A 25677-nucleotide genomic window follows, 5' to 3' on the forward strand; every position below is an offset into this window, starting at 1 on the left:
CGTGATTTTTCTCTTGTTAAAGAAAAAAAAAAAAGGCCTTCAATTAACAGCTACTTCCAAAAATCGCTTTATAGTATAGTATGTGGGTTCATAAACTTTTAGCGAGTCAAAGTACGGCATGAAAAGAAAAAAAATATTAGGGAACTAAGAGAATTGTATTCAAATTTATATTCAGTTTTGGTTTCCATTTTTTTGTTTGTTTGTTTCATTGGCACTTTATTAAGTGGTAGAAATTTACAGCAACATTTTGACATCAATCCTTGCAAACTAGGTGTGAGAAGACCTGAGGATGGATGTTGAGTACTAGGCCCATTATGTCAATAGACTAAGGGCAAAGTCAAGATGAAAGAGAAAAACCTATGTCCATTCACTCACCCAACGTGTATTTATGGACACCAGACTGTGTGTAGAGCCCTCAGCGAAGTGCAACAGGTAATAAAAAAAAAAAAAGGAAGACAAAGCTTCTTCTCAAGGTGCTTGTGAGAGGTCGTCAGAATAAGTGGGTAAGGACGGTGGCTGATCATTGTAAACGGGACGTTTTCGTAAGAGAGACAAACCTGACGCCACACTCATACTTTGAATGAGGATTGTAGGAACGTGCACGGTACCCTCTGAAGAGTGGGAGGCCTGGCCGCCGCCTATGCCTTTTTATGGTTTGGATTTTTTTTTACAAGCATGTGTTATTTTTGTAATCGAGGAAAAAAAAAGTCAAAATTGAAATTTTTCTATGAATCAACAGGGCAAGCAAACAAGTGAAGATACAATATCTGTGGCCTTAGGCTGCTGGGGCCTTATGGGTGGACTTCTGTCTGTTTTAAAGTTATTTTGTTGTTCTAGAAGAATTTTTTAATGCCAGGTTTAATTCAACAATAAAAGAAGAGTATGGAAAGTGTAAGTTCTTTGGTTTGAATAATCTGCTTTATTATGCATTTAGGGGTAGAAGGGCCCTCAACTGCCATGTTTATTTCTAGCTAAGGGACGTTTTCTATTTCTGTTTCTAATATACTTGCTCAAACTATTGTATGATGTCCAGTCCAGATTGAAAATGGTAGCATAAAAGCCGTATCAGTCTACTTGTAATGATATACTTCATTACCATCTATGATTAGGGTAACTCTTCTGTCATTATAATGGAACACAGTCATTTATGATTCCCTAATTTCCAAACACTTCCATATTGTTAACACACTGCCCTGGAAACAAAGAAAGTTAAAACAATCCCTGGCTACACTTCAGCACGTTTAAAAGCTCCAGCATGAAAAGCATCCGCAGCCTTGCCCTTCATGTCTCCAGAAGGCCCAGCCCTATTAAACCCAAATGGGACCCTTCTGCACTTCAGCAAGTCCTAGTTACATCACCGACTATTTGTCAGATTCTGTAATCTTGTTGTAAGTGTCGCTTCAGGCTGAATCATTCTTTTCAGAAATGGCACAGATTGTGATATCTCTGTAGCTTACTTAATACAACTCAACTGTCACTTTAAGTGAAAAAACTCTGTTGGAGAATGAGAAGTTTGCTGTTAATGAAGGCTCCTGTCCTTCTGGCCAGTGAACAAAGGCTGCCTGGTACTTGCTAACTCCATTTAAAAATCGTATTATTTTGCGAAGTAAATGGTGGGATTCCAAGGCCCCCGCTAAGTGCTATTGAATTCATTTACTCATTTTGCACGGCGGGGGGGCCAGGGTTTGGGGGGCAGCGCTCTCTGGGTGTCAGTCCCAGTCCACAGCCAGACAACACGGCAACCCGGGCGGGGAGAGACCTCGCAAGCAGTGATTCTGGGGTAACTGGGGCCTAATCCGAAATTTCATTTCCGTGGCAGTTGTGTTTATATTTGCAAATTCATTGACATTCTTTCTGAAAGTCACATCTCAGTACTTCTGTTACCTAAAATTACGTTTATCAGAGTCCTAAGTAAGGACATTTTATTTTATTTATTTCTTTTTAAAAATATTTATTTATTTTTGCCGCGTGCCAGGTCTTAGTTGCGGCATGCAGGATCTTTTTTTTTTTTTAGTTGCGTTATGTGGGATCTAGTTCCCCGACCAGGGATCGAACCTGGGCCCCCTGCGTTGGGAGCGCGGAGTCTTACCAACTGGACCACCAGGGAAGTCCCAAGGACATTTTAAAAGTAAGAGATAAATAAGGAGGAAAATGAAATTTAAAACGTGCAGCACATCTAGGATGTGGACCTGGGTGCAAATGAGGATCCACACATACGTGTGCCTGCGTGGCTATCGTAACGCGGTGGGATTCAGACACACCTCCACAGGTGTTAACGGGGAGACCCGGGGACTGGTCTGCATGTACCTGGCACAATTCCATGTCACAAAACCAGAAGGAGCAGAGTAGGGTCTGGCTTCACAGTGGGATCCCTTCCATTCAAAGTATATTTAGAAGCAGTGACCTGGTAAAGCAACTTCTGAACTTTGGAGAGAACTCTTTTACCTTCTTTTCAAAAGAGCATCACAGCTTTATTCTTACTTACAACTAAAAATCTAAGCAGAAATCCTGTTTGGATGAAGTTCTTAGTTAGAAATGACTGAAAGGAAAAAAGACTTTCATTTTCAAAGTTAGTGAAGGAACAACTTTTCGGTTCTGCAGCAGATCTGATTTTAACACATTAACATCACCTTGAAATAGCAAAGTCTAGTGGTATTTGGGGCGGAGAGTGAGGGAGCTCACACCCAGAAGCCAGGCCGGTGGGCGGATGGCCAGCGGCAGAGTTAAATTCGCCTCTGGTTCATTTACTACACTTTCAGCTGCACCTTTATGGAATGAAGGCAAAGCTTAACAAAGATCCCGTAAAATGAAATGACGCAGACCAACCTTTTATTGCACCTACAATATTTTGGTCTAGTCCTTTCCGGTTGTCATTGAGTCCTCTTTTCCTCTTCCCATTGGGTAAGGAGTTAGCCAAAGTCTTGTCATCAAAAAATGCACACACCAGTTTTCTAAACAGAAGGCTTCCTGAGCGAGTGTAGTTTGACAGTATAGAGTCCAGCTGAGATTTAGGCATAAACACATCAAAGCCTTCGGCAAGTTGCACTTCTGGCTACCAAAAGAACATAAATATGTCATTAAAAGCAAGATTTGAAGCAACCAAATTTGGGCATATGTGCAACAAAAAAACATCACTAGCTCTTGCAATGGCCATAGGCTCTGCAAAGCACACAGCCTCAGCTTTGTGTGCCAGTGTTTGCGATTTACAAAACCAGTTTCACCAAATGAGATGCTCTAATTCCAGTGTTAAGTCTCGCCCAAAGCAGCAGAAAGGAGTACGCTGCAAAAGCATCCTCGTCCTCAGAAAAAGTTAAGAGAAAGCTGGATAAGTACCAAAGCATTTAATTCTAGAGCTACCCAGGGGACTTGAGACTTCTGGGTGAAGCGTCTTCATTTTGTAAAGGAAGGAACACAGGCCCGAAGAGACCGTACCAAAAATGACCTAAAAATAATGTAGACGCACTCCGTGCATTACTGTTTACAGATCACTTTCTCCTGCGTTAAATAATTTGACCTCATTTACCTAAGGACACGAACAAGAGGCTACCCTCTAGGTCCCATGCTCTTGGCGCTGGCCCCGTGGTTTTAAGCTGTGGAGCTGTGTTTTTTATTCCTCCAGTGAAAACGTATGTCAACTGATACATAAAATAAACAAAAGTGCTGAGCAGGTGCCCTGATCCCTGCTTTGGGGAGGAAGATCGGAAGCCCCATCCCAGAGCACCAATGGAAAACCAGTGTGCTGGTCCCAGTGCTTCCCTGCTGGGGGTTTCCTGGCTGGCATACTGGATCAGAAGGCTGATAAGGGCCCTTTCAACTTGGACTCTACCACCTAAGCTCAGACACTGATAATACATTCTCTGTGTACACGCCATGGACGTTTACAACCCACCTTTCCATCTTTCAGCCCAGCTCACGCCATTTCCTTTTCAAAGCCTTTCCTAACTGTTTCTTTCCCGAGGAGGCAGCTATGCGTGCTTTGTCACTGCTATTTATTTGACATACTTATCTGACTGTGCTTATTATACCGTATTATAATTATTGATTAGATCACGGCCCTTCCTGCTGCCTGGAACTCAGGCTTTGTTATCTCTGGGGCCTGGCACGTTGGAGGCGCTCAGTAAATTCTTGTTAAATAGATAAAAGTTCATTAGTCATCTAAACTACTAAGTCATTTACTGTTGACTATAACAGGACGACTTTAAAATAATGACTTTACGGTGAAGAAACGCAGTTGGTAAACTTTCGTTAGAAAAAAAGTCAGAAGGAAACGTCACTTAGGATGTATCATAAAAGCTTTTTCTTAGATACCATATTTAAAACTTTGCAAACCTGATACTCCTTTAGATTTTCTGAGTCACATTAGAAATGTGAGGATCTGGGACTAGTTTTTCTCCCGGAGGGTAGGGATTATTTTTGTTTGTCCTGCGGTCAGAGTAAAGGCTCAGAGAAGGGCTTAAATGAATCAGATGACGTGGGGGCGACTTGGGGCCCTGTTGCTCCCAAAGGGAATTCGCAACTGGATTTTCCAGAAAGTCGTCTCACTTCTCCGCTCCACTTGGCCATTTGGCTTTTGGTCTCTGAATGCTTGGTAAATATCGCTGTGAACACAGCGCCGCCGGACGGTTTCCTGCCTTTTGCACCTCAGTGCTGGTGAAGGTCTGCAGAGGCTGACCTTCTGGGCCCCCGACTCCTGGGACAGAAGCTGTACACGCGGCACTCAGTGCACGTTGGTTGAACGATTCGATGTAGCAATGTTAGGATTGAGAGAATTCCACCACCAAAATCGAAGATGAGGTTTGATTTATACTCAGAATTTGATTTTGCACATCCTATGGCTGACTTCAGACCTTTTATGCTAAATGAACTGACCACAGATTTTTGCTAAGCGCTCCTGTATCATTTGGATGCCATTAACAGCAACAAAAAAAAAGGACCGCAGTCTACTTTATAGAAACAGCAACTCACAGCTATTTGAGGACCCGGGCTGGGGGGTACGGTAGCCCCTTAAATCTGCAAGAGAGAAAAGGGAAAGGTACCGTACCGTCTTCTCTCGTTCAGGTGTCTCTGCTGGATTCTGGTACCACCAAGCAGGTGTTTCAAATTCAGCCATCTTGTAGGACTTGGACCTGATTTGAGAGACTCTGACCTAAACTAGCCACCAGGCAGAACTAGCCACTTCTTTCTTCACACATGCAGAGTATTTTCTATGAACTATGTTTCTGCACTCTTCACACTGCATTTATTCGGTCGGGAGTTTGCGTTTCTCATCAGAACGTGCACTGCCTTTTGCATCCAGAGCGCCAAACACCCAACTAGCGCCTGATAGATTTTTCTCAGAAGCAACAAAACACTATGTAAGGACTCATTCGGAATGACTCGTCTTGATTTCGAGGTCTTTTATCCCCACATAAAGGAAGCATGTGTGGAGTCTGCCCTGCCCGGGTCCAGCAGGCCAGTGTTCTCCCCGCAGGGCCCGTGCTAGCTCAGGGAGCAGGCTACCTACCAAACCCTGCCCTGGGTCAATCCATCGGTATTTACTCAGCGCCCTCCGTGTGGAAGGAGTTTAAGGTCGGGCTCACTAGACGAGACACGTTCGTAAACCCCCAGCGTACAAAGTGGAGAACGATAAGAGCTACAAGAGGGGTACAGACCATTAGGCAGCATTTGGCTGGTGAGGGGGGGAAGGGGTTTAGGTTAGGGGGCCAGGATAGCATTATATCAGGGCCCTGGTGGTAGGATTTAGGAGAGAGATGCACTTGCTGTTGCTGGCACCTGCTGCAACCCCTAAAACTAAGTCTCCGGAGGTTTCTGTGGAGCCGAGAGACTGCCTATGGGGTCAGAGTAGCATTTCGATTTCTGAGATTTCCCCCCCCACCCCGCCCCGATCCAGAAGCTGTCGATGCTTCGTGTTCTACTTTCTGCTGCCAGACGGTCCTTGTTATTTTGGAGCTCTCCTTCCAGATCAAGGAACGTGAGGTGGCCCAGTTATGCGTCCCTTACAAAGGAGTCAGTTTTGTTAGGTGGAGGCCAGCGGCAGCGGCCAAGGTGACTGGTCTCTGCCCCTCCCTGCCCCTCGCATCCTTTCTTTCATGCAAGTTTCTTAGCTGGTTGTCAGCAAGCACTAAGGGGCCACAAACCAACGAACCAATTCCTTTGAAAAAAAAAAAAAAAAGGAGGGGAGCTTTACGTCCTGAGACATGAAGAAAAGATACAGGGTTGATTAATCTCAAATTTTTACTCTGAAACCTTTTTATTTCTTCCACTTTAGAAATATAGTGACAGGTGGATTACAGCCGTGTAATGACCCACAACTTTGCACTTATATTTAAAAACAGGTTAAAACGCTTTAATTGTATGCTTGAATCTCTTCTTTTTGTTTACCGTCTAGTCGAAGCGAGATCTCTCTGCTTACTGACCATGGCTATGATAGAAACCACCACGATTCCAAATGAATATCATTTTGAAAGCTACACTTCCTTTGACAGAATTACTACGTGATACTCGAGTGAGGACAGACAGCAAATACACTAATTTAAAGAGTCTATGGATTACTGAAGTAATAAGATCTTTAAATGATGACATCCAAAGTATGGGGCAGGATTTACGACACCTGGAGTCACCATTTTAAGAGTTAAGAGTCTGAATTCTCACTATAAATTTGGATTCCCATGCATGTCTTGCCGAGTTTCAGCACCTCAGCCACCTGGCACAGTTACGCGTCAAATGTTGAATTTTCCTATCCAGTGGTGTTACATCTTACACCCAGCGCAGTTCGGGAGGCAGAAACTGCATGTAGTCATGAGGACTCTTGAAAATGTCCTCGGACCCAGGCCTGTGGGTCCGAGAACCATCCTGTTTCTCTCTGCATTTCAACTGTGGTCTCCCTTTGCTTAGACGTAGCTGGGGTCAAGATCAAGTTTGGCTGGGGGGGATCCCATGACACCTGGTAGACTAAAAGATTTTCCCCTAAGTCTCTCTGAACATATCATGTGACTCGCTGAACTCACTGAATGTGAACTCATCGACTCTCAGGAACAGTTAGTGAGCGGTGGTCACGTTCAAGAACAGGGCTAGAGCAGGGGCCCAAGTCTGGCGCCCGGTGGGTAAGGGCACGCTCAGCCCTGGCCTGGGAACCCGCTCCACCTTCCTGGCTTTGTGGGCTCGAGCAGAGGCTACTTAAGCCCCTTATGCCACCGTCTCCTCATCTATAAATTGAGGATAATAATAACACCTCAAAGAGTAAGGATGAGATTGGAAAAATTATTTGGCAAAGGATAGCACACAAACACTACTACGACTACTACTACTATTAATGCTATTAATATTATTATTTTTTAAAATTTATTCCCTGCCCTTGAGAAGCCAAGGGGGAAGGAGAGGAAATCACGTCAGTAATTACAGACTGGTATAGCAAGTTCTGTAAAGGATCGTGGACACCATCTTGGTGCTTTGGGAGGGGGGGCTGTGTGCGCAGTGAGGAATAACAGGGAAAGAACGAGAAAATAGGAGTTAAACTGAGGGGAGGGTTCCGACTAACGCCAAGTCCTAGACCCAAAGTTTTAAAAGGTGGTTTGGCATATACTGCGCTCAACACAGATGGAGATGTTGAGCCGTCTGCTGAGTGCCCTTGACGTGCCAGGCACCGCAGGAGGGTTTCCCCACGTGCTCTAGGCCATTTAGTGCCCACAGCACCCCGAGGTGCTGGACTGTGGTTGGTTTTGATTAGGGCTCCCTGTTTCTCTGCACTGAGCAGGGATACCCGTCAGGGCTCTGGGGGTCGGCGGCCCACCTGCAGTGATCTACAGCCCCTCAGGTCGTGCTTGTGCCTGGATACACAAATTTGTATTTGGGTGACTCTCAAAGTCACAGCATAAGAAAAGATAATGCATTGTGAACTTTAAATAATTTACAGTAATTTTTTTTTTTTTACATTTAAAAAGCAGTAAAGCACAGGTTTTATGTGTCCTTTTTTCATTGCTTCCCACTCTAATCTTTCTCCTGTGCTCCAAACATCTAATGACCTTTTTTTTTTTTTGCGGTACGCGGGCCTCTCACTGTCGCGGCCTCTCCCGTTGCGGAGCACGGGCTCCGGACGCGCAGGCGCAGCGGCCACGGCTCCCGGGCCCAGCCGCTCCGCGGCACGTGGGATCTTCCCGGACCGGGGCACGAACCCGCGTCCCCTGCATCGGCAGGCGGATTCTCAACCACTGCGTCACCAGGGAAGCTTCTAATGACCTTTTGAGGACACTCGGCTTCTTTTTACTTCCCATCCGGCACTGAAGGCCTCTGCTTCTGCTCTGTGCCCCCTGTCTCAGTTAAGGAAATCAGTACCATCTAGGAACCAGCCTTGTTTTCCAGGATAGAAATGTGGGGCTTCCTTCTCCTGAGTCACCAAGTCCTCTGTGTGGGTACCCCCGGGTGCCTCTCATTTCTCTGTCCCTGCAGGCTCACTGCTCACGTACAGACCCTCCCCGTCTCTTGCCTGGCTGCCTGGAATTATCCTCCTCCCGGTCTCTCTGCCTCTGGTCTCTCTTCTATATTTATCAATCATCCACAGTGCTGTTCCAGGTTCCATTCTAAACACAGGTATGATTATTCCTCTACTTGAAATCTGCAATGGCTCCCTAGTGCCCACAAGATAAAAAAAGGCCCAAGGGCCTCGGCAGGACACGTCAGGGCTTTCACTGTCTGCCTCGATCCCATGTTTATATCATCATCTGCTATCAGTGCAGGCCACGCAGCTGCTCTAACTACAAAGGACCACACGCCCAATCCTGTAACTTTAGACTTAATCGTCCCAACACTGGGTACTTTTCAGAGCCCATCTTCAGATACACAATGCCCGTCTTCTTATATATAATCCAGTTATATTACCTTTTCTCCGATTGATTTTATAGAGTAATTCCCACAAGATTATGATCGATTTTCCGCTTTCTCCTCTGGACTTCCACCGAAGTTTAAAAGGCTCACGGCTACGAAATAATAAAAGGCTAGAAGGGCACCTAAATTTAGATGCCTTAGCACTGATGGTCTCATCACCTAAAGGGCCAGCCTCATTCACGCCAGCAAGACTATCCGGGGACAAAAGTTCTAATGACGGGACTCACTGCGTGGTCCTCTAGGTGCAGTGACAATTTCCGTGGAACAGAAGAATCAAAGGGCATATCAGTTGGATAATGTATAAAGATAATATCTATGTATGCTTTTGCTTTCCTTTAGAAGCGTGTTATTCTTCGGTCAAAGACAGTCAGCACCTCACTGAGTTTACGTGGACAATTCTGAACGTGCTTTATTAAATGTAATACCTCTTGTTAGCAAAAATCATCATAAATAAAAAGCAGATTATTTTTCTGGTATTTAAATTACAGTACTGATATTGGTACAGATAAAAATCCTATTCTATTTCACTAATGTACATGAAGCCTTTAACAGATCTTTCTCAACTTATCTCTGAAGTACATTTAGACCTTATAAATTTTTTAAAGAGGGGCAAGTTCAGTTATTAGCATTAGATTGACTCATGCAGGAGATGATTTGCACAAGACTGCTCCTGACACCTTAATGCCTATCACAGAAAAGAAGGCCTAAAACATTCAAGAAAAATGGAAAAGTATTATGAAAACTGCTTCAGACTGAAGGTACTTTGTGTTGTGGAATCATTTCCCTCTGCTTCCAAATGTGTGATCCATGTGGGCTTTGAAACCAGGGCCTCAGCTGCAATAACAGTGGGGTAGGATCAAATGAGCCAGCTGGTCCAGGGCAGAATGCTGTGGTCGTTAATGATTTTTTAAAACTAAGTTTTTAGTCTAGAAGAACTTCTTAACAATCGTGTGTGTGTTCGTGGGTAAAGAAACAAGTCAACGGGAACCCCTCACGCCAAGGACTGGATCAAAGGTCAAATGATTTTCTAGTCTAACCAAGTCACGAGATGATTCTTTCTGTTGCCTCCCTTTTTTAAAGACCCGTGCTAGCAGACCGTCTTGCTGCAACTTGAAAGGAACAACTTATTTAAAATAGCAATTGAGGGCTTCCCTGGTGGCGCAGTGGTTGAGAATCCGCCTGCGGATGCAGGGGACGCGGGTTCGTGCCCGGGTCCGGGAAGATCCCACGTGCCGTGGAGCGGCTGGGCCCGTGAGCCGTGGCCGCTGAGCCTGCGCGTCCGGAGCCTGTGCTCTGCAACGGGAGAGGCCACAGCAGTGAGAGGCCCGCGTACCACCAAAAAAAAAAAAAAAAATTTAAAGTTGAAGAGGTAGGGCCAAACTCGCCTCCTATATAGGCCTGTGGCAGTTCTCAGCGGGATTCTCATCCTATGCCATCTGGTAATAATAGCTCAGCCATCCTTGTTTATTTTAGGAACCCCCCCCATGAGCTGGGGTTCGCGGCATCGGTGTACTCAGATCAAGGCACTGCAAGGAGAGCACGCCGCGGACAACAGCGCACATTACTGAAGAAGTTCGTTTGTGGCCGTGTGACTGTAAAATGGTCAGTCAGACGAACGCCTTAGACGTCACTCAGCACCTTGGGCTGCGACGACCTTCTAGCGATGATATTTAAACGGAAAAACCTTTGCAGGCTGTTCACCTGTCATTACACAGACTCAGTGACACGGCGCTGCAACTTAATTAGCCGTGTGGCTTGCATCTATAAAATAGAAGTAGCACCACCGCTCTCTTTTTGATTATTAGTTTGTGTTTCTAGAAAGGTGTGACCTTATCTGTAGTGTTCTGTTCATTTATGCCCGTCTACCAAGGCTTTAATTATGTTCTTTTAGCTCACTACGCTGAGGACATTGAAAACGGCTGCTTCGAAATTAAAAATGTTAACGAAACCAGCGAGCAGAACTCCATCATCCTTCTTCTTTCGGAGAGAATGCAAACATGTTCATGGAAATAAGGCCCAGGATTATTTCAGAAGAGAAAGTCCTGGGCAAGGAAATTATTAAGAGTTTTCCTTCCCTCTTTCCCACGTGTATTCTGCAAGTTTCCCTGGTTTTCTCGGGCAGAACTAGTTAAGGGCGAAGTTACACATTAGCGTCAGCAGCCAGAAAACATCAACTTACATCAGAGGCTGGTGATCCGAGTACGATGCCGAATCCTAGGACGTGGTTCTCCCTGGGGGAGGTGTGCTCGGCCGAGGGGAGGCTGGGACTCTCGGGGGCCGCCACCTCCTTCTTCTCGGCTTCTAACGCGCTGGGCTTCTGTTTCACAGTGAGAGGTTCCGCAGTCTTCAGGGGCACTTTTTTCTTTTTATTTCTCTTGCGCGAGACGGCAGTGCGCTGGGAGCAGATGAGGGAGATTGGGGGTTGTTGTCTGTTCTGGGTTCCGACTGTGGACGACAGACAAAAATATGGTACAGGCACTTGTCTCCAACTCAGGAGTACGTACTGGCTTCATAAACTGAGGCGGAGGTGGGTTCACTCAAGGGCAAGGCACGCTGAAATCAACCTCACGCTGGACCTGAACATACCCAAATGCAGCCTCCAAGGTCTACAGGCAGGAAAACCCAAGAGAAAACTGGGCCCCAGATGCTGGTGGGTAAAATCAACAGGAGGCAAGGATGATGGGCTATGAAAAAACACGGAGGCGTGGCTTTACGCATCCCATCACACTCGTGTATGACTGAGAACTCCGGAAATTAAATTGCGGTGTGGATGCCCGTGCTTTCTGGCAAGCCCGCCTCAGGAATAGTCCGGCTGTCACTTGAGGTTAAACTGATTAGTAGCCAGCAACCTACAGGTGCCAAAATTGACAAAGGCCGAGCAAGGACGGTCACTGGGGCAAAGCTGAGCAAAAGCGTCATTCAGGAATGACCAGTAAGCATGTGGGCCAGGCCCGCCGGTCAGTTTCGGGCCCAGCTACTCCGGTCTCACAAACCACTGCTGTTCCACACGTCGACTGTCTCCACACACTACTCTGCTGGGTTCTGACCAGGCTGCTTCTCTGTGCCTCGGTTTCATGTAGCTGAGAAAGAGGAAGGCTATAATTCTGTACAAGGAGAGCAAATCAGTAAGACCCAGAAGCAGTTTGAGTTCCAAAGACAAAAAGCACCCGTCAAGAGCTGGGTGCTGATGCTGCCTAGGTATGTACTTAAGGGAACCAAGGATGCTAATTACAGTTCTCATAGGTGCCCTTTGAGAAGTGACGTTTATTAACCGTTTAAAAATACTCTGGGGACTTCCCTGGTGGCACAGTGGACAGGAATCCGCCTGCCAGTGCAGGGGACACAGGTCCGCGCCCTGGTCCGGGAGGATCCCCCATGCCACGGAGCAAGTAAGCCCGTGCGCCACAACTACTGAGCCTGCGCTCTACAGCCCGCGAGCCACAACTGCTGAAGCCCACGTGCCGCAACTACTGAAGGCCTCGAGCTCCAGGGCCTGCGTGCCGCAACTGCTGAAGCCCGCGCGCCTAGAGCCTGTGCTCCGCAACAAGAGAAGCCACCACAATGAGAAGCACACGCACCACAACGAAGAGAAGCCCCCGCTCGCCGCAATTAGAGAAAGCTTGCGTGCAGCAACGAAGACCCACCGCAGCCAAATACATAAATGAAATAAATAAATAAATAAAAATACTCTGATGCAAAGTTTCGTAGGAAAATACGGCATTATTACTTAAATCTTCATGTGTTAATATGGTTTGATAAATACAACCACTGGACATAGCTGCTTTTTTTTTTTTTTTTTTTTTTTTACAGAAGTACACCTCTAAAAATAAGCCAAATGAAAATCTAAAGATCTTTACATGCACGTAATATGGATCATTTCCTATCAGGTTGCAAATAAAGAATATTTGTACTCTGAACTTGATATATGCATCTCTAGGCTGGACAGAAATTTATAAATAAAGTATTAGAAACAAACTACTTGCACTACAAAATAAGCAGAGAAGTTTTTTGACCGCCCAAGCAGTAATTAGTCTAGCTCACCGGTTCTCGACCTCGGCTACACATTAGAATCACCCTGGAGCTTTAAAAAAAAAAAAAAAAAAAAGCCAGTGCCTCAGCCTCGCCCCAGATTAATTTGAATTGGAATTTCCAGGGGTGATGCCTGGGCATCAGGATTTTTTTAAAGCTCCTCAAGTGATCCTAATATGCAAGCCAGACAGGAACGTCTCTCTGTTTGGTCCAAATTTTCACCCGAGGCGGCTGGGTCTCCATCCCGAAAGTCAGATGGACAATCCAAGCAATTATCTACGGTCTAGGACTCCAGCCTCACTTTCTAAAATTAAAAGCAAAATGATTTAAGTTTAAAGAACACAGGTACTGTCTAAGTTTTTCTCCTTCCGCAAGTCTGGATACAGTGAGCAGTAGTCTTTTGTATCCAGATCTTATCGCTTGATCTTCGTCCTGGCTTTCTCCCTGAAGCAAAGGTGAAACTTTCTAAATAGAGTTTAAATCTACATTGTATAGGCAATAAACCTTAAGTAAATCTACGCATTCAACACAGATTCTTAAGTTTAAGAAAAGGAGAGTCATTTATTCAGCTCATCCTTTGGGTTCTCCTACAGCTTTGGAGTCATTTACCGCCCTAGTCTGCAGAGGTTCAGAAAAAAAAAAAACAACAGGGTGACATAGCGGCATTTACTTAACAGATCCTAAAAAGGCTTCAGTCAAGGATTTAAATGGGTGCACTTTTTAGTTTGCCATTTCAGGAGTAAGGAGCTTAAGTAACAAAATAAATCATTACAATTTCATATGCACATTTTCTCAAGTGCTAACAAATTCTTCCACTGAGGAAAGAATCTGTACCGAATGAAGTAACCTTTCTTTCTGAGCTCCTTATTTAGCAGATGTTAACCTTCACCAGGTTAATAAGAACACAGATTATCCTGGTGGAACAAGGTGAGTTAAATGCTTACTGGCCTGACCAAAACGCTTATTTTTTTTTTTCCCTTTGGGATAAGACCACATCCAGCCCAGAAAATCAGATGTGGCTTCTCGGAAAGCCTTTTTGCCCGTTTTACTTTCACGTGATCTTGGGTGACTGATATGTTTTAGTATGAAGCTTTTTACATCAAACCACATCATTGACTATTAAAATTTAACTAGAATTCACTAAGCGGCACCAAGTACGATTTCTGAATAGTGACCTTTCTGACCTTTACAGAGAGAAGGGGGGTAGCGATGATAGTCATAAAAGACGGGTGCTATTTTCCTGCTCAAGGAGCAGCTTTCCCTGACGAGGGGGAGGGCTTAATAAAATGATTTGTTACTTTCTGTACCTGTCACAAAAATGTCCTTTTTTTCTCCCCTAATTGTGGAGCCTAGAAAACACATCCACTATAATAAGGACCTAGACTTGTAGACGTCTGTGAGATGCTGCAGGTCTTCATAACAATGCTAACGAAATAGCTGAGGCTCGGACCATGCTTTACAGAGTCCACTTCCATTCACTATCTCATTCCATTTTCACAACAACCCTGTGAGTTAGATATTAATACTCCAGTTACAGATGAGAAATCTGAGGTTCAAAGAAGTTAAACAAGCTAGGACAGGAGAAACTGGGACTCTGACCCCAAGCTGCAAGTTCACTGCTCTTCTGTTCTTCAACTTGTCCAACAGGGGGGAGAACAAAAGAAGCGTCGTGTAAATAAACAGACAAAACAGGAGGTGTCTCTGAGCTTCTCTGACCTGAATGTTAAGGAGAAAAGCCACAAGCAGGGCCCCGAGGGCCAACGTTTCTTGTCAGCTGATGCTCTGGAATCTTCAGCAGCGGAGCCCATGCTTCCCAAGGGCTCCTGCGTGTGCACAAAAATGCGTGGCTCCCCACCTGTCACACGGAGCCCAGCGCGGGGTGTACGTGTGTATGTGCACGTGTGGGGGGGGGGGCGGGGGGGATCTTGTGCAGGAGTGGGAGTGTGTGAGATGCACGCAGCCCCCAAACCGAGCCCCTCAGGCGGGAAGATGAGCCGTTCTCACCTCCTTCCCTGACGCAAACCTCCTTGTTGATTCTCATTAGGAATATGAGCCGGAGAGCTCTGCCCCCTTTCGGGTATCATTGTTTCAAAGTTTAATTAGCTGACATTTGTGAAGTGTGTGGGGAGTCGGGGTGAAGTCGGGGTGAAGTATCCGGGGCACATGTACCAGCCATAAGGCGTTTGTTAGAGTTGCTAATGGGAAGATGGGTTGTAGAAAAAGTGGAGAAAATGGCTAATGGAAGAAGCATGTCATCCAGAATACTCCAGTAAAAAATTTTTAAAAAAAAAAACTAAAAAAAAGATAGCAAGGAGGGAAGCAGAGAGTAATCAAAGCACCATGAACATCCTGTGGAGATGTCACATATGCATTCAAAACCCGAGGCCTCCACCCGAGGCCCGACCTTCGTACCTGCCTGAATCTGCATCAATTTCCGCATGGTCTTGAGTTCTTGGAGGATGGCCTGCAACGTTGACTGGCAGTTACAGGTACAGCAGTTTGATCCAGCTGACGACGGATTCACCACTGGAAGTTCTCCTGAGCACGAAAGAAAAGAATGACGGCCGCCAAGCAGCAGCAAGATTATAAAGAGCCAAAAAAAAAAAAAAAAAAAAAAAAAAAAGGAAGGTACCGTATGAAATCGTGCCTGAGGAAAATGTACCCAGTAATTTGGACACAACCTAAACTTGGGGGTCTGACGTCACCTAGGTAGCCAGGCTTCTCTATTGTCAGGTCTGTGCTGTGTCTCGGGGTGGCAGAGGCTGCGTGAACGGACACACACGATTCACTGTCACAGCAGGCCTCCCCTACTGTCACCCCAGTTCATCTCAGGTAACAGTTACAGAAAAATTCACTAGAGACACACTCACGCTATTGCACAAAAAACTAGCTCTGAGAGCAGTGTTACCAAAAAAAAAGAAAAAAAGCAAAAAACCTGGTCGCTGGATATGTCCTGAAGGTTCATATTAAGAATTAAATGTGTCTGTTTAAAAAATAGTTTTATCATTAATCATGTTATTTCAAAAATTAAGAACAGTCAACACATTAAACTTTCACTCGGGGGGGGGGTGGTATGTCTGAGATGGAGAAAGCGGGGGCAGGAGGGTCTGGGAGGAGCTATTTGAACTTGAGGGTTTCGAGGGTGCCGGGGTGTTGGATGTTCTCCAGCTTCATAAAGGAGATCCTTCTACATCTTTTTTCCATTCCCATTTCTTTAATTTCACTTTAGTCTCTTTTCCACTGTTTAAATTTAGTGTCTTTTCCTTCATAAAACTATCCTATTCTGTTTCCCTTACATGCAAACAAACATCTTCCTGTTATCCCTGTAATAAAACGGGACATTTGGGAAAACACGCTTTCAGTGCCGTTCTCCCAAGTCTCAGTATCCAGCCCTGCTACCTTTAAGTGGATCAGGATAAGAGACTGCTATCACTTCGGTTTTTTCACCGGTGTAAGAGGGAAATTCTAAGGTTTTGGCCCAGTGATATCTTTTAGTATACATTAAATATAATTTACATCCTGCAATAGGCATTATTTGTGGATATACTTAATGTTTGGAGCAGCGTAATTATATTTACATTCAAAGTTGTAGCGAATTGAGATGTTAACAACTTTAAAACTGCAGATAATTCCAATGAGACACCAAATGCATTCCTCTCGAAAATATGCAAGCAATCAACACAAAAAGATCGATTTTTAAACGAATATGGGGGAATTCGGGTTTTCAACTTTTACCATTACTAATATTTTCCAAAGTAAGTCCACTATCCTTGTTGCATCCTGGCAAACAGAACACTGTTCACCCAACACTTATTGATGTGGGGCTTACTAACTTCGGACATACCTAAGGCTATTTTATTTCTCTAGTCATTTCTCCCATGGCAGCAGAGTTAGGAGGACGTTGCAGAAGATTCCCAGTCGCTCTCCCAAGTCTATCTTTATCATTTTTAGAGGACAAAACCAACCCTTTTCAGCTTGTTATAAATCATTTTCTAATTTTAAAGAGAACTGCCCTTTTATTTTTATGGAGGAGTCTTTAAAGAGCCATCTCCTTCTAACCTGGAAGCATGCCAGCGTGTGAATCTGATATTGGCTTATGTAAAATTAAGGGAGAGAGAAGACACCCATACATCTCTTGGGGTCCCTCCCTGTCTCATCAGCAGTGGCTCAAGACGGCTCTTCCTACCTCTGAACTGGTTCTTGCAAATTGTGTTTAAAAAAAAAATAAAGGGGCTTCCCTGGTGGCGCAGTGGTTGAGAGTCCGCCTGCCGATGCAGGGGACGCGGGTTCGTGCCCCGGTCCGGGAAGATCCCACGTGCCGCGGAGCGGCTGGGCCCGTGAGCCGTGGCCGCTGCGCCTGCGCGTCCGGAGCCTGTGCTCCGCAACGGGAGAGGCCACAACAGTGAGAGGCCCGCGTACCGCAAAAAAAAAATAATAATAATAAAAGAAAAAGAAAATCACAGTAGTTCTCTTTTTCTTGAAGGATGGTGTATGGGGGAAAAAAACCTAACTTTTCAAGGAAACTGAAAACGCATTCTTCCTTTCTTCTTGTTCTCTTTGTGAAAACTACAGTTCTGCACATCTGTTCATAATTTATAGAACGAGCAACGTCCCATGTCACTGGAGGGAAAATGAACGTGAATGGAGAAATCATCAAGTTTTCCCTTACGCCTTGAAAAAAAATTTGCCATTTGATTTTTTTTTTCTTAACAATTAGGAATTTAGAATAGATAACTAATGAGAACCTGCTGTAGAGCACAGGGAACTCAGTCCTCTGTGGTGACCTATATGGGAAAAGAAACTGAAACAGAGGGGATACATGTATGTGTACAGCTGATTCGCTTTGCTGCACACCTGAAACTAACACCACATTGTAGATCAACTGTACTCCAATAAAAATTACTAAAAAAAATTAGGAATTTAAATTAAGGAAATTTTACTTTAAAGGAATGATTTTCAACCTGAAAGAAGCAGGTTGTACAATATGGGTCATCAGGTTCAGTAAGTAGCTTGAACGTGAGGTTAAAGTGAAGGTGTCACCTGGGGGCGGGGTCATCAGTCCTGCCTTTATTTATTTATTTATTATTTTTTTTTTTGCGGTATGCGGGCCTCTCACCGCCGTGGCCTCTCCCGTTGCGGAGCACAGGCTCCGGACGCGCAGGCCCGGCGGCCATGGCTCACGGGCTTAGCCGCTCCGCGGCATGTGGGATCTTCCCGGACCGGGGCACGAACCCGTGTCCCCTGCATCGGCAGGCGGATTCTCAACCACTGCGCCACCAGGGAAGCCCCAGTGCTGCCTTTAACTGACTCTTCCGCTAATGAAGAAAGGGCAAGCCTAGGCAAGGGGATGTATTAACACACCGCGTGACCAGGAGGCTTCTCTTAATGACAGAGCGGGGCTCTTTCTGTCCTAACTGTTCAGTCTTCTGTGACAATAGTATCATTCTCTCTGCAAATGATGGCTTTAAACTTCTTTTTTAAGGGCTGAAATCTCTACCAAGCAACTATCCCTTCTAATGGAGAACCCCCAGGTTTTCCTGCGTCTCAATTCTGGGTTTTGATGCGCTTCAACTTTTTCCTTTATGTCTTCCCGGTCTTTTGAAATAACTCAGCTAAGGCGGGTGGGTGATTAAGGGAGGGCTTAATATGTTGAACTCAAAGAACATACTGACTATCGAGACAGAAAGCATATTGGGGCAGCAGCCCCGAAAGCGTTGTGAGCGTCTGATGACAGCCATACCATTGGCGCTCCCGGCGGGGTGGGACTGGCTCTGGAAGGTTCTGGAGCGGGTGCCATACTGCCCTGAGAACTGCCCACTCTGGGCTGGTAACTCACTCCACGCACCACGGGAAGACGGGTGGAGGCTCGGTGGGGCCTCCACAGAGTTCGAACGCTGAGGCCAGATGGAATCCAAATCCTGGGGTTCTTCTTTCAGTTTCTCCCCGTCCTTGCCCACACGCTGGTAGACCCTCCCAGCACTGTCATTAAGTAATCTTCTCATTCCTGTAATTTGTTTTTTAATTTCCATGCTTTCATCTCCTAATGGAAATGGGGCCAGAGATATCACTGTAAATTAGTGAAAGAAAAAATAATCCACCACCAGACAAACAAACAAACAGACAAAAAAGGCCACCCCTTCTTCCTTCTTTGGAAATGGGAATGATTACTGACTCCAGACACAAGCCTCTCTTTTAAGAATCTTCTTTCCTCAGAGGATTTTCTTTTCTTCTTTGAACCAAGGTATCTGTATTGCACTGAGGGTACTTAATAAATATTAGTTCAACATGACCCAGATTATACAGCTATAGAATATTTTCTATAAATACTGACATTAGAGGATGCCTAGATCTATCTTATTAAATTGTCATCAGCCAGTATCTTTACAAAGATTAAGAGAAGGAGTTTGTTTTCTCTAATCCGGGTGTTAAAATAAAAGTCTAATGCCAGGGCATGTATACACACTCATCCAGTCACTCTACTAGATGCCTGCAATTTCAACGACAAGAAAAGGAAAAGGCCCACAGGAAGTATCTATTAGGAAAAACACAGCTCTTGCAGATAAATCTAGCACATTTAATACAATCATGTTTTAATGCAGTCAGCATCATATTAGCCAGATTTCTCTGTAGCACTAACTGCGCAATGAATGTGGGTATTTTGTGTTGTCTAGTTAGATATTCAGCTAATTAATATATGAATACATTACTGAATATAAGGGAACTTTTATATACTGTTTTCAAATAAGTATCTTCAATTTTTAAAATAATAAAAATATTAACTGCCTAACATCGAACATGAGCGAACACAGAAATAACACAGATTTCCAAATTTACAGTTCTGCTCTGTGTGGGCATATGCTTGAGGGGAGAAATATTTTCATTTGTAATAAAACTCTTTTGACTTCAAACACCTGTGACAATGACAATATAGAAACCGTAAATCATGTTCCAGATTTTATGAGAATGAATGACCAAGCACAATTTAAGTAGTGAAGGGTCAGCAAAATTTACAAGTTTCTAAAGATGTCTGGGGAACAGGGCGTGTCTGGAAGAGGTCCCAGAGGAATTCTGAAAGATGCATCCATATGCCAAGGTGGTTGGTGTTAGTTTCAGCATCCAAACCTAAGCCTTCCTGGCTGGATTAGCAGCACAGTTTCGGCAAGAAGGAGCTTCTTTCCTGCAGGGGTTTCATTCTTGATCTTCTAGATCAAGGACGCTGCCCACACACCCACCCGCGGCACGCTGCTGGTGGCTGCGCCGCCCTCCCTCCTGGCTCCCTGGCGAGAGCTGCACCAGCCAAGCCAGGTGAAGGCAGACACCATGCCTGGCTCTTGGGCCAGTGCCAGCTCCACGTGAACCCTGACGCATCACGGCAAAAGGGATATTCTCTTTTCAAAGGCTCCACCTCTGCTCCGGGGACTGAATTCTATGGTAAGATGCTGTCTTGGGCGGGGAAAGAAGTCATGAGGATCCTGGAACTTTCTAAGAGCAAATCTGCTTTGTCATGACCTTAGTTTCACAGCCCTAGAAGTTGTCGCTCTGAAAAGTACAAGACTGAAACTACAGTGTGAATCCTGCATACTTGGTGTTTTCGTGTGGAAGTCCAGGCTCCTCGGTAGAGGAAAGAAGGCGCGAGCATCGAGGGGGCTCCTGGCTGTGGGCTGACGTTTAGAAACATTGCTTCTAAAATCAAAACAAAAACCAAACGCAACAACAGATCAGGACCTGGGCCCGAGGAGGAAGCAAACAGGGGTCTGTGAAGGAGGGCAGCAGGGCCGGCCGACTTCCTGAGAAGAGAGCTCACAGTCGTCTGGCTTCGGGACATCTGAAAGGATGGAACGCAGCAAAGTGCAACCAGCGCCCAGGTCAAGGAGAGGGAAGTTGAGAGACGCGGGGAAGGCTGGAAACGGGCTGGTTGCGGGAGCTTCTTAGAGGACACACGCTGGGCGTCCCCAGGGGACAATGGGTAACGGAATTGTCCTTCCTTTAGCCAGAGCAGGCGGGAGCTGCCCAGACCATACCGCCTGGGGGAAGAGCTGCTGGAACCGGATCGCACGCTGGCTGGCTGGCTGGCTGGCGGGCCGGCGAGGAAGCGCTCTGCAGAGAGGGGGAGAGCGTCCTCGCACAAGCACATTTGGGAGGGATGGAGCAGAGGGCCGGGGCGGGGCGGGGCGGCGGGGGGGACTTGAAGACTAAAAGTGGGGACGACAGAGAAAGCTGAGCAGCCTGCACGCACTGGGAGGGAGTGGGCGCGGATCGCGGGCAAGCAGGGGCACCGCAGAGGCTCAGACCACGGATGCGGGTGTGGGGGTCAGGGGACAGGCCGGGGCTGGCGCTCCCCAGACCTGTCAGTCGCTTCCCAACTGTGCTGACTTGCTACTTGATACGAGACAAGCCGCCTGTCGTTCTCTGACTTCAGCTTTCTGAACCGTAAAATGAATTCTGAGCCAGACCTTGCTGGGCATATAGCCTAGCGGGGCACAGGGCAGTCTAGAATAATTTTCATGAGGGGCTGCAGGGAGGCGGGGTCCTCAGAGAAGAGCTGGTTTTTTATCTCTAGCAAGGAAGCAGAGGCATCTACAGATGGTGGGGGCGATCTGCTACCTGGAGTTCCGGGGGGCACGGAGTTAAAAGAGGTGTAGGGCCAACAGGATGGGGAGAATCAGGACCATTTCTTAGAACAACAAACCAGTATAAAGGGATTTGGGCAGAAGATGTTGAGAGATTGGTAACAAATGTTACCAAGATGTTTACAGGGCACCGAATGCCTCTAAAAGTCCTTCTCAGAAAAAGTGGGCTTATTCTGACTGTCACAGTGAAGCCAAGTTCTCTGATTCAAAAAACAAAAAAACAAAAAAGGGCAGGAAGTATTAAGAGATTGAGATTCGAAGCACTCACTCGTTGACCTCTCTGTCTTTCCAGTTTTAAGGCAATGTCTTCTCCACGTATAAATGTCAGGAAAAGGAAGCTCTAAAGAAGCATGATTCCCTAAGGAAACCTGTGCGCTTTCCTGACTCCTTTCCAAACCTAACTATGCCTTTACTTATGTTTAACCACAAGGGGCTGGATCTTTTTAGAAAAGACAAAACAGTAAGAAATCTTACTAACATGGAACCATGCTATGGGGGTGCCTTATAGGTAAAACGGCCTTAAATGAAAAATGTTTTGAGCGTTTACTGACTAGACTCCTTTGGACAAGGCCTACAGAAGATAATAGGCTGGATTCTACCCTTTGCTAAACCTCAAGACTCTACTAGATCACTTTCCTTTACGTAGAGAATTTATATAATACATACAGAGTCTTGTGACACACAAGTCACCACACAGGATCTCCTTTAACGTGGCCAGGAGAGAAAGATATACTACGCAGAGCACGATTATTCATGGTTTGGGGTAATAAAAGAAAAAAGACGGTAATGCCCCAACAGAGTGAGATGACGTACATAAACACTGGATGTCCGTTTCCATATGCCTTCTTTTCACAAAGAACAGTCACCATATCTTTGCCCTAAAAATTAACTGGTGTTGACATGCAGTAGGCATTCCATATACCTTTCTTAAGTAAATGAAAGAAATGTCCTATCAAAAGCAGAGTGAAGTCCAGTAGAATTAAATGTGATCCTAAGGTTATAAACAAACAATATATTAATAGGATGGACTGAAAAAGTACCAGAAATAAATCATTCAGTAAACATTTATCAAGCATCTCCTGGGCCCCAGAGATACAAAAGTCAGCTTGTTCAAATGGAAAGGTACTCCCCCTCCAAATCTCTCAACACCTTCTACCCAAATCCCTTTATACTGGCGTGTTGTTCTAAGAAATGGTCCTGATTCTCCCCATCCCGTTGGCCCTACACCTCTTTTAACTCCGTGCCCCCCGGAACTCCAGGTAGCAGATCGCCCCACCATCTGTAGATGCCTCTGCTTCCTTGCTAGAGATAAAAAACCAGCTCTTCTCTGAGGACCCCGCCTCCCTGCAGCCCCTCATGAAAATTATTCACCTCCCATTCCCTCGGCCCCTGCAAACTTCACTCTTCTGGCCCCAGGCAGAAGCTCACTGTTGTTTGAGTTGATGCCACAGCTGCATCACCTCCCACCCTTCTTCCCGAACAGCAGTCCGTGTGCCGGGAGTTTAAGGCTCATAAAGAGAAGTGGCAGGTGATGAAGTGGAAATGTACAGTGAGGTCATCCCAGTTAAGGTACCACGTTAAGGAAGAAGAATTTGGCGCTGGAGATAACTGGGTTAGTGCTCTGGGTACTTTGACATTCATTATCTCTTTTAACATAAGGATGGTAAATAGTCAGACCTTTCCTTTAGAAAAACAAATCTGGCAAAACGACGACGGCGAAGGTGGTGAGGGCAGAGGAAACCGGCCAGCGGGTTGCTGCTAAAGGCTATGTGAGTGGCCGTGCCAGTCTGTACCAGTACTGGCCGATGGGACTGGAGAGAGAAGACGGAAAGGGAGACATTTAAGAGGGTTCACCAGAGAGACTTGGTGATTCACTGGATGTGGGGATGGGGGTGGGATGTGAAGGAGAATCAATTAAAGGTGCAACTCCAAGGTTTCTAGTTTGGGGGGCCGGATGGAGGCTAACACCAGTCAGAATTAGGAGGGTGCAGGGAAGTGGCGATACAATGAGGCTAGTTTCGACAAAGGCAACTTAGATAATCGGCAGGCAGTTGGAAATGTACATAAAGCTGACGAGGAAGCAATGCTCCTGAACTATTCCCGTAGTAGCCGTAGCTACTGTTACCACCGGTGGTAGCTGGCCTTCTGGACCGAGCCAGCCCCTGGGGCTCACCAACAGCTCAGGGCGTGGAAGGTCATCGTATCCGGAGATACCAGGTTTCCTAGTAATCTAACAGCGTAGAGAGCTCAGCACCCTCATTTCGACGTTAAAAGAGCCGTCGCCTCACTTGAGCCCAAGCTGGGGAAGGGAGTCCACCTATTCCTCCCGGACTCCCCGTCCCCGTGGCAGGCGGCAGTCACGGCGGTCAGAACCGCGTCGTCTCCAGCTCGTCACGTGCCCTGACCCGCCGTCAAGTCCACCCCCAGGGCGCCACTCGGTGACTCACCTCTACCAAAGCACCGACAGACACTCAAAGCCCGGAGGGACAGCCACCACTGCATCCAGTATGGGTCGACTCTTACTATGGTATCATGTCCAGTTTGGGGTTGCTTGGTTGGTTGGTTGGTTGGTTGGTTTTTTGCGGCCTCGGGGCTTGTGGGATCTCAGTTCCCTGACCAGGGGCTGAATCCGGGCCGCGGCAGTGAAAGCCTGGAAACCTAACCACTAGGCCACCGGGGAGCTCTCACCACGTCCAGGTTTTGCGCTCTTTTAAAGAGCCTGTTGAGAAACTTGAGGAGAGCAGGCAAAAGTCAACAAAAAAGATGAAAGGAACAAGGAAAGGTTAAAGAAGTCGGGTCATTTCTCTGAGAGAGAAATGGCTACTGAGTGACTTAATCATCTTCAGATACACTACGAGTTATTGCTGACATTGTTCTTTATCCACGAGGAAGACGCAGACTCAAAGTGTAGCTTCCAGGGAGGAGGCTAGGCCACATTATGGTCTAAAGAGCTGCGCTTCCGGTTCTAGAAGCCGAGGAGGGACATCTGAGAAGGTGTGCAGGAGCGGTGACAGTGAGAACGCTTTCTGTCTGGGATGTTGAAGAAGTTCTGCAAACAGGGGTGATGGCTGCGTGTCACTGTGAATATACGTTTAAAAACCAAAAAAAAAAAAGCTTTAAAACTCCTTGCGTTGTCCAGGTAATGACATGTTAAATAGAAAAGAGCTGAGTTTACCAGTGAGAAATGCTAAGATGAACGCTGCAAATTACTCCTCAAACACGAGTCGAAGTTGGCATGGAGCCATGTTGCAGAAAAGGCTGGACCACAACTTGTCAAACGACAGCAGGGAGAGAAAGAGCAGGAAAAAGGAGGCCCGGGCCACGGCTCTCCTCACCACCTGGCTTGACGGGTGGGCCAAAGAGCCAGGCGTCTGGGGCGCGCTCTGCACTCTGAGCAAAGCGGGCCTGGCATCCTCACGCAAAACCCGTGTTGGCTCGCAGATGCTCTCGGGGTCGCAGCTGGCCGTCCCCGGGGACCACAGCCATGTCTACCAGCGACACGCCAGCCCGGGGTTCTAACTCAGCAAGAACGGTCTGCAAAGCCCTACAGGACAGAGCGGTGGTGGCCAAATGAGCCCTTCCCTCCCCAGCAATCTGAAGTGGAACCCCCCCCCCCCCAAGATAAAGAGGAACCGAGCTCTACTGAAGAGAACGTGCCAGAACCCGCAGTCCTGAAACAGCCCTTGGAGTCCATTCAAGGACACAGCGGGGTCTAAACGCCACCGAGAGAGGCTTTGAACAGGAGGCGTTAACCCGCATGCGTGCCGCCACGTGCTGGAGGGCCCTCCCGTTCGGCTGAAGTTTTAGGTGGAAAATAATTAAGCAGCTCAACTCGCACATGGCGTTTTCACTGAAAGGGCAACGAGGTTCCTTTCCAATCTATTTAGATCATACCGGCTTCATTCATCCATTCAACAAACATTTACTGTACTACTACTAAATATGAGATACTGCGGCAGCAAAGAAAGAAAAAGAAAGGAAATACAAGATACGGTCTCTCCCCTGCAGGAGTTTACAGCCTAGCATGGGACCCAGCTGGGTGCACACTGAGTCTAAGGACCCAGGGCCTCTCCTAACCTGTGGGCAGGCGCACCCAGCAAGGGCTCCCCACAGCCAGGGCGGGAGGCCGGAGCTCTTT

At 46.3% G+C, this 25677-nt stretch overlaps 1 protein-coding gene across 5 annotated transcripts in view; it reads right to left on the reverse strand.

Moving 5' to 3' along the window:
- Positions 1 to 25677, reverse strand: part of BEND7 (BEN domain containing 7) — a 75601-nt gene that overhangs the window by 32625 nt on the left and 17299 nt on the right. For 4 of the 5 annotated variants that reach the window (XM_067030449.1, XM_059059195.2, XM_059059199.2 and 1 more), the window contains 4 exons: positions 18650 to 18949; positions 15322 to 15447; positions 11060 to 11325; positions 2827 to 3052 (listed from right to left, as the gene is read on the reverse strand). In XM_067030449.1, coding sequence (XP_066886550.1) covers positions 2827 to 3052; positions 11060 to 11325; positions 15322 to 15447; positions 18650 to 18949 — 918 coding nt within the window. The remainder of the gene's footprint in view (positions 1 to 2826; positions 3053 to 11059; positions 11326 to 15321; positions 15448 to 18649; positions 18950 to 25677) is intronic. The other variant, XM_059059196.2, reaches the window with a different exon arrangement.

Source organism: Kogia breviceps, chromosome 3 (assembly GCF_026419965.1).
Source record: "Kogia breviceps isolate mKogBre1 chromosome 3, mKogBre1 haplotype 1, whole genome shotgun sequence".
Classification (NCBI taxonomy): domain Eukaryota; kingdom Metazoa; phylum Chordata; class Mammalia; order Artiodactyla; family Physeteridae; genus Kogia; species Kogia breviceps.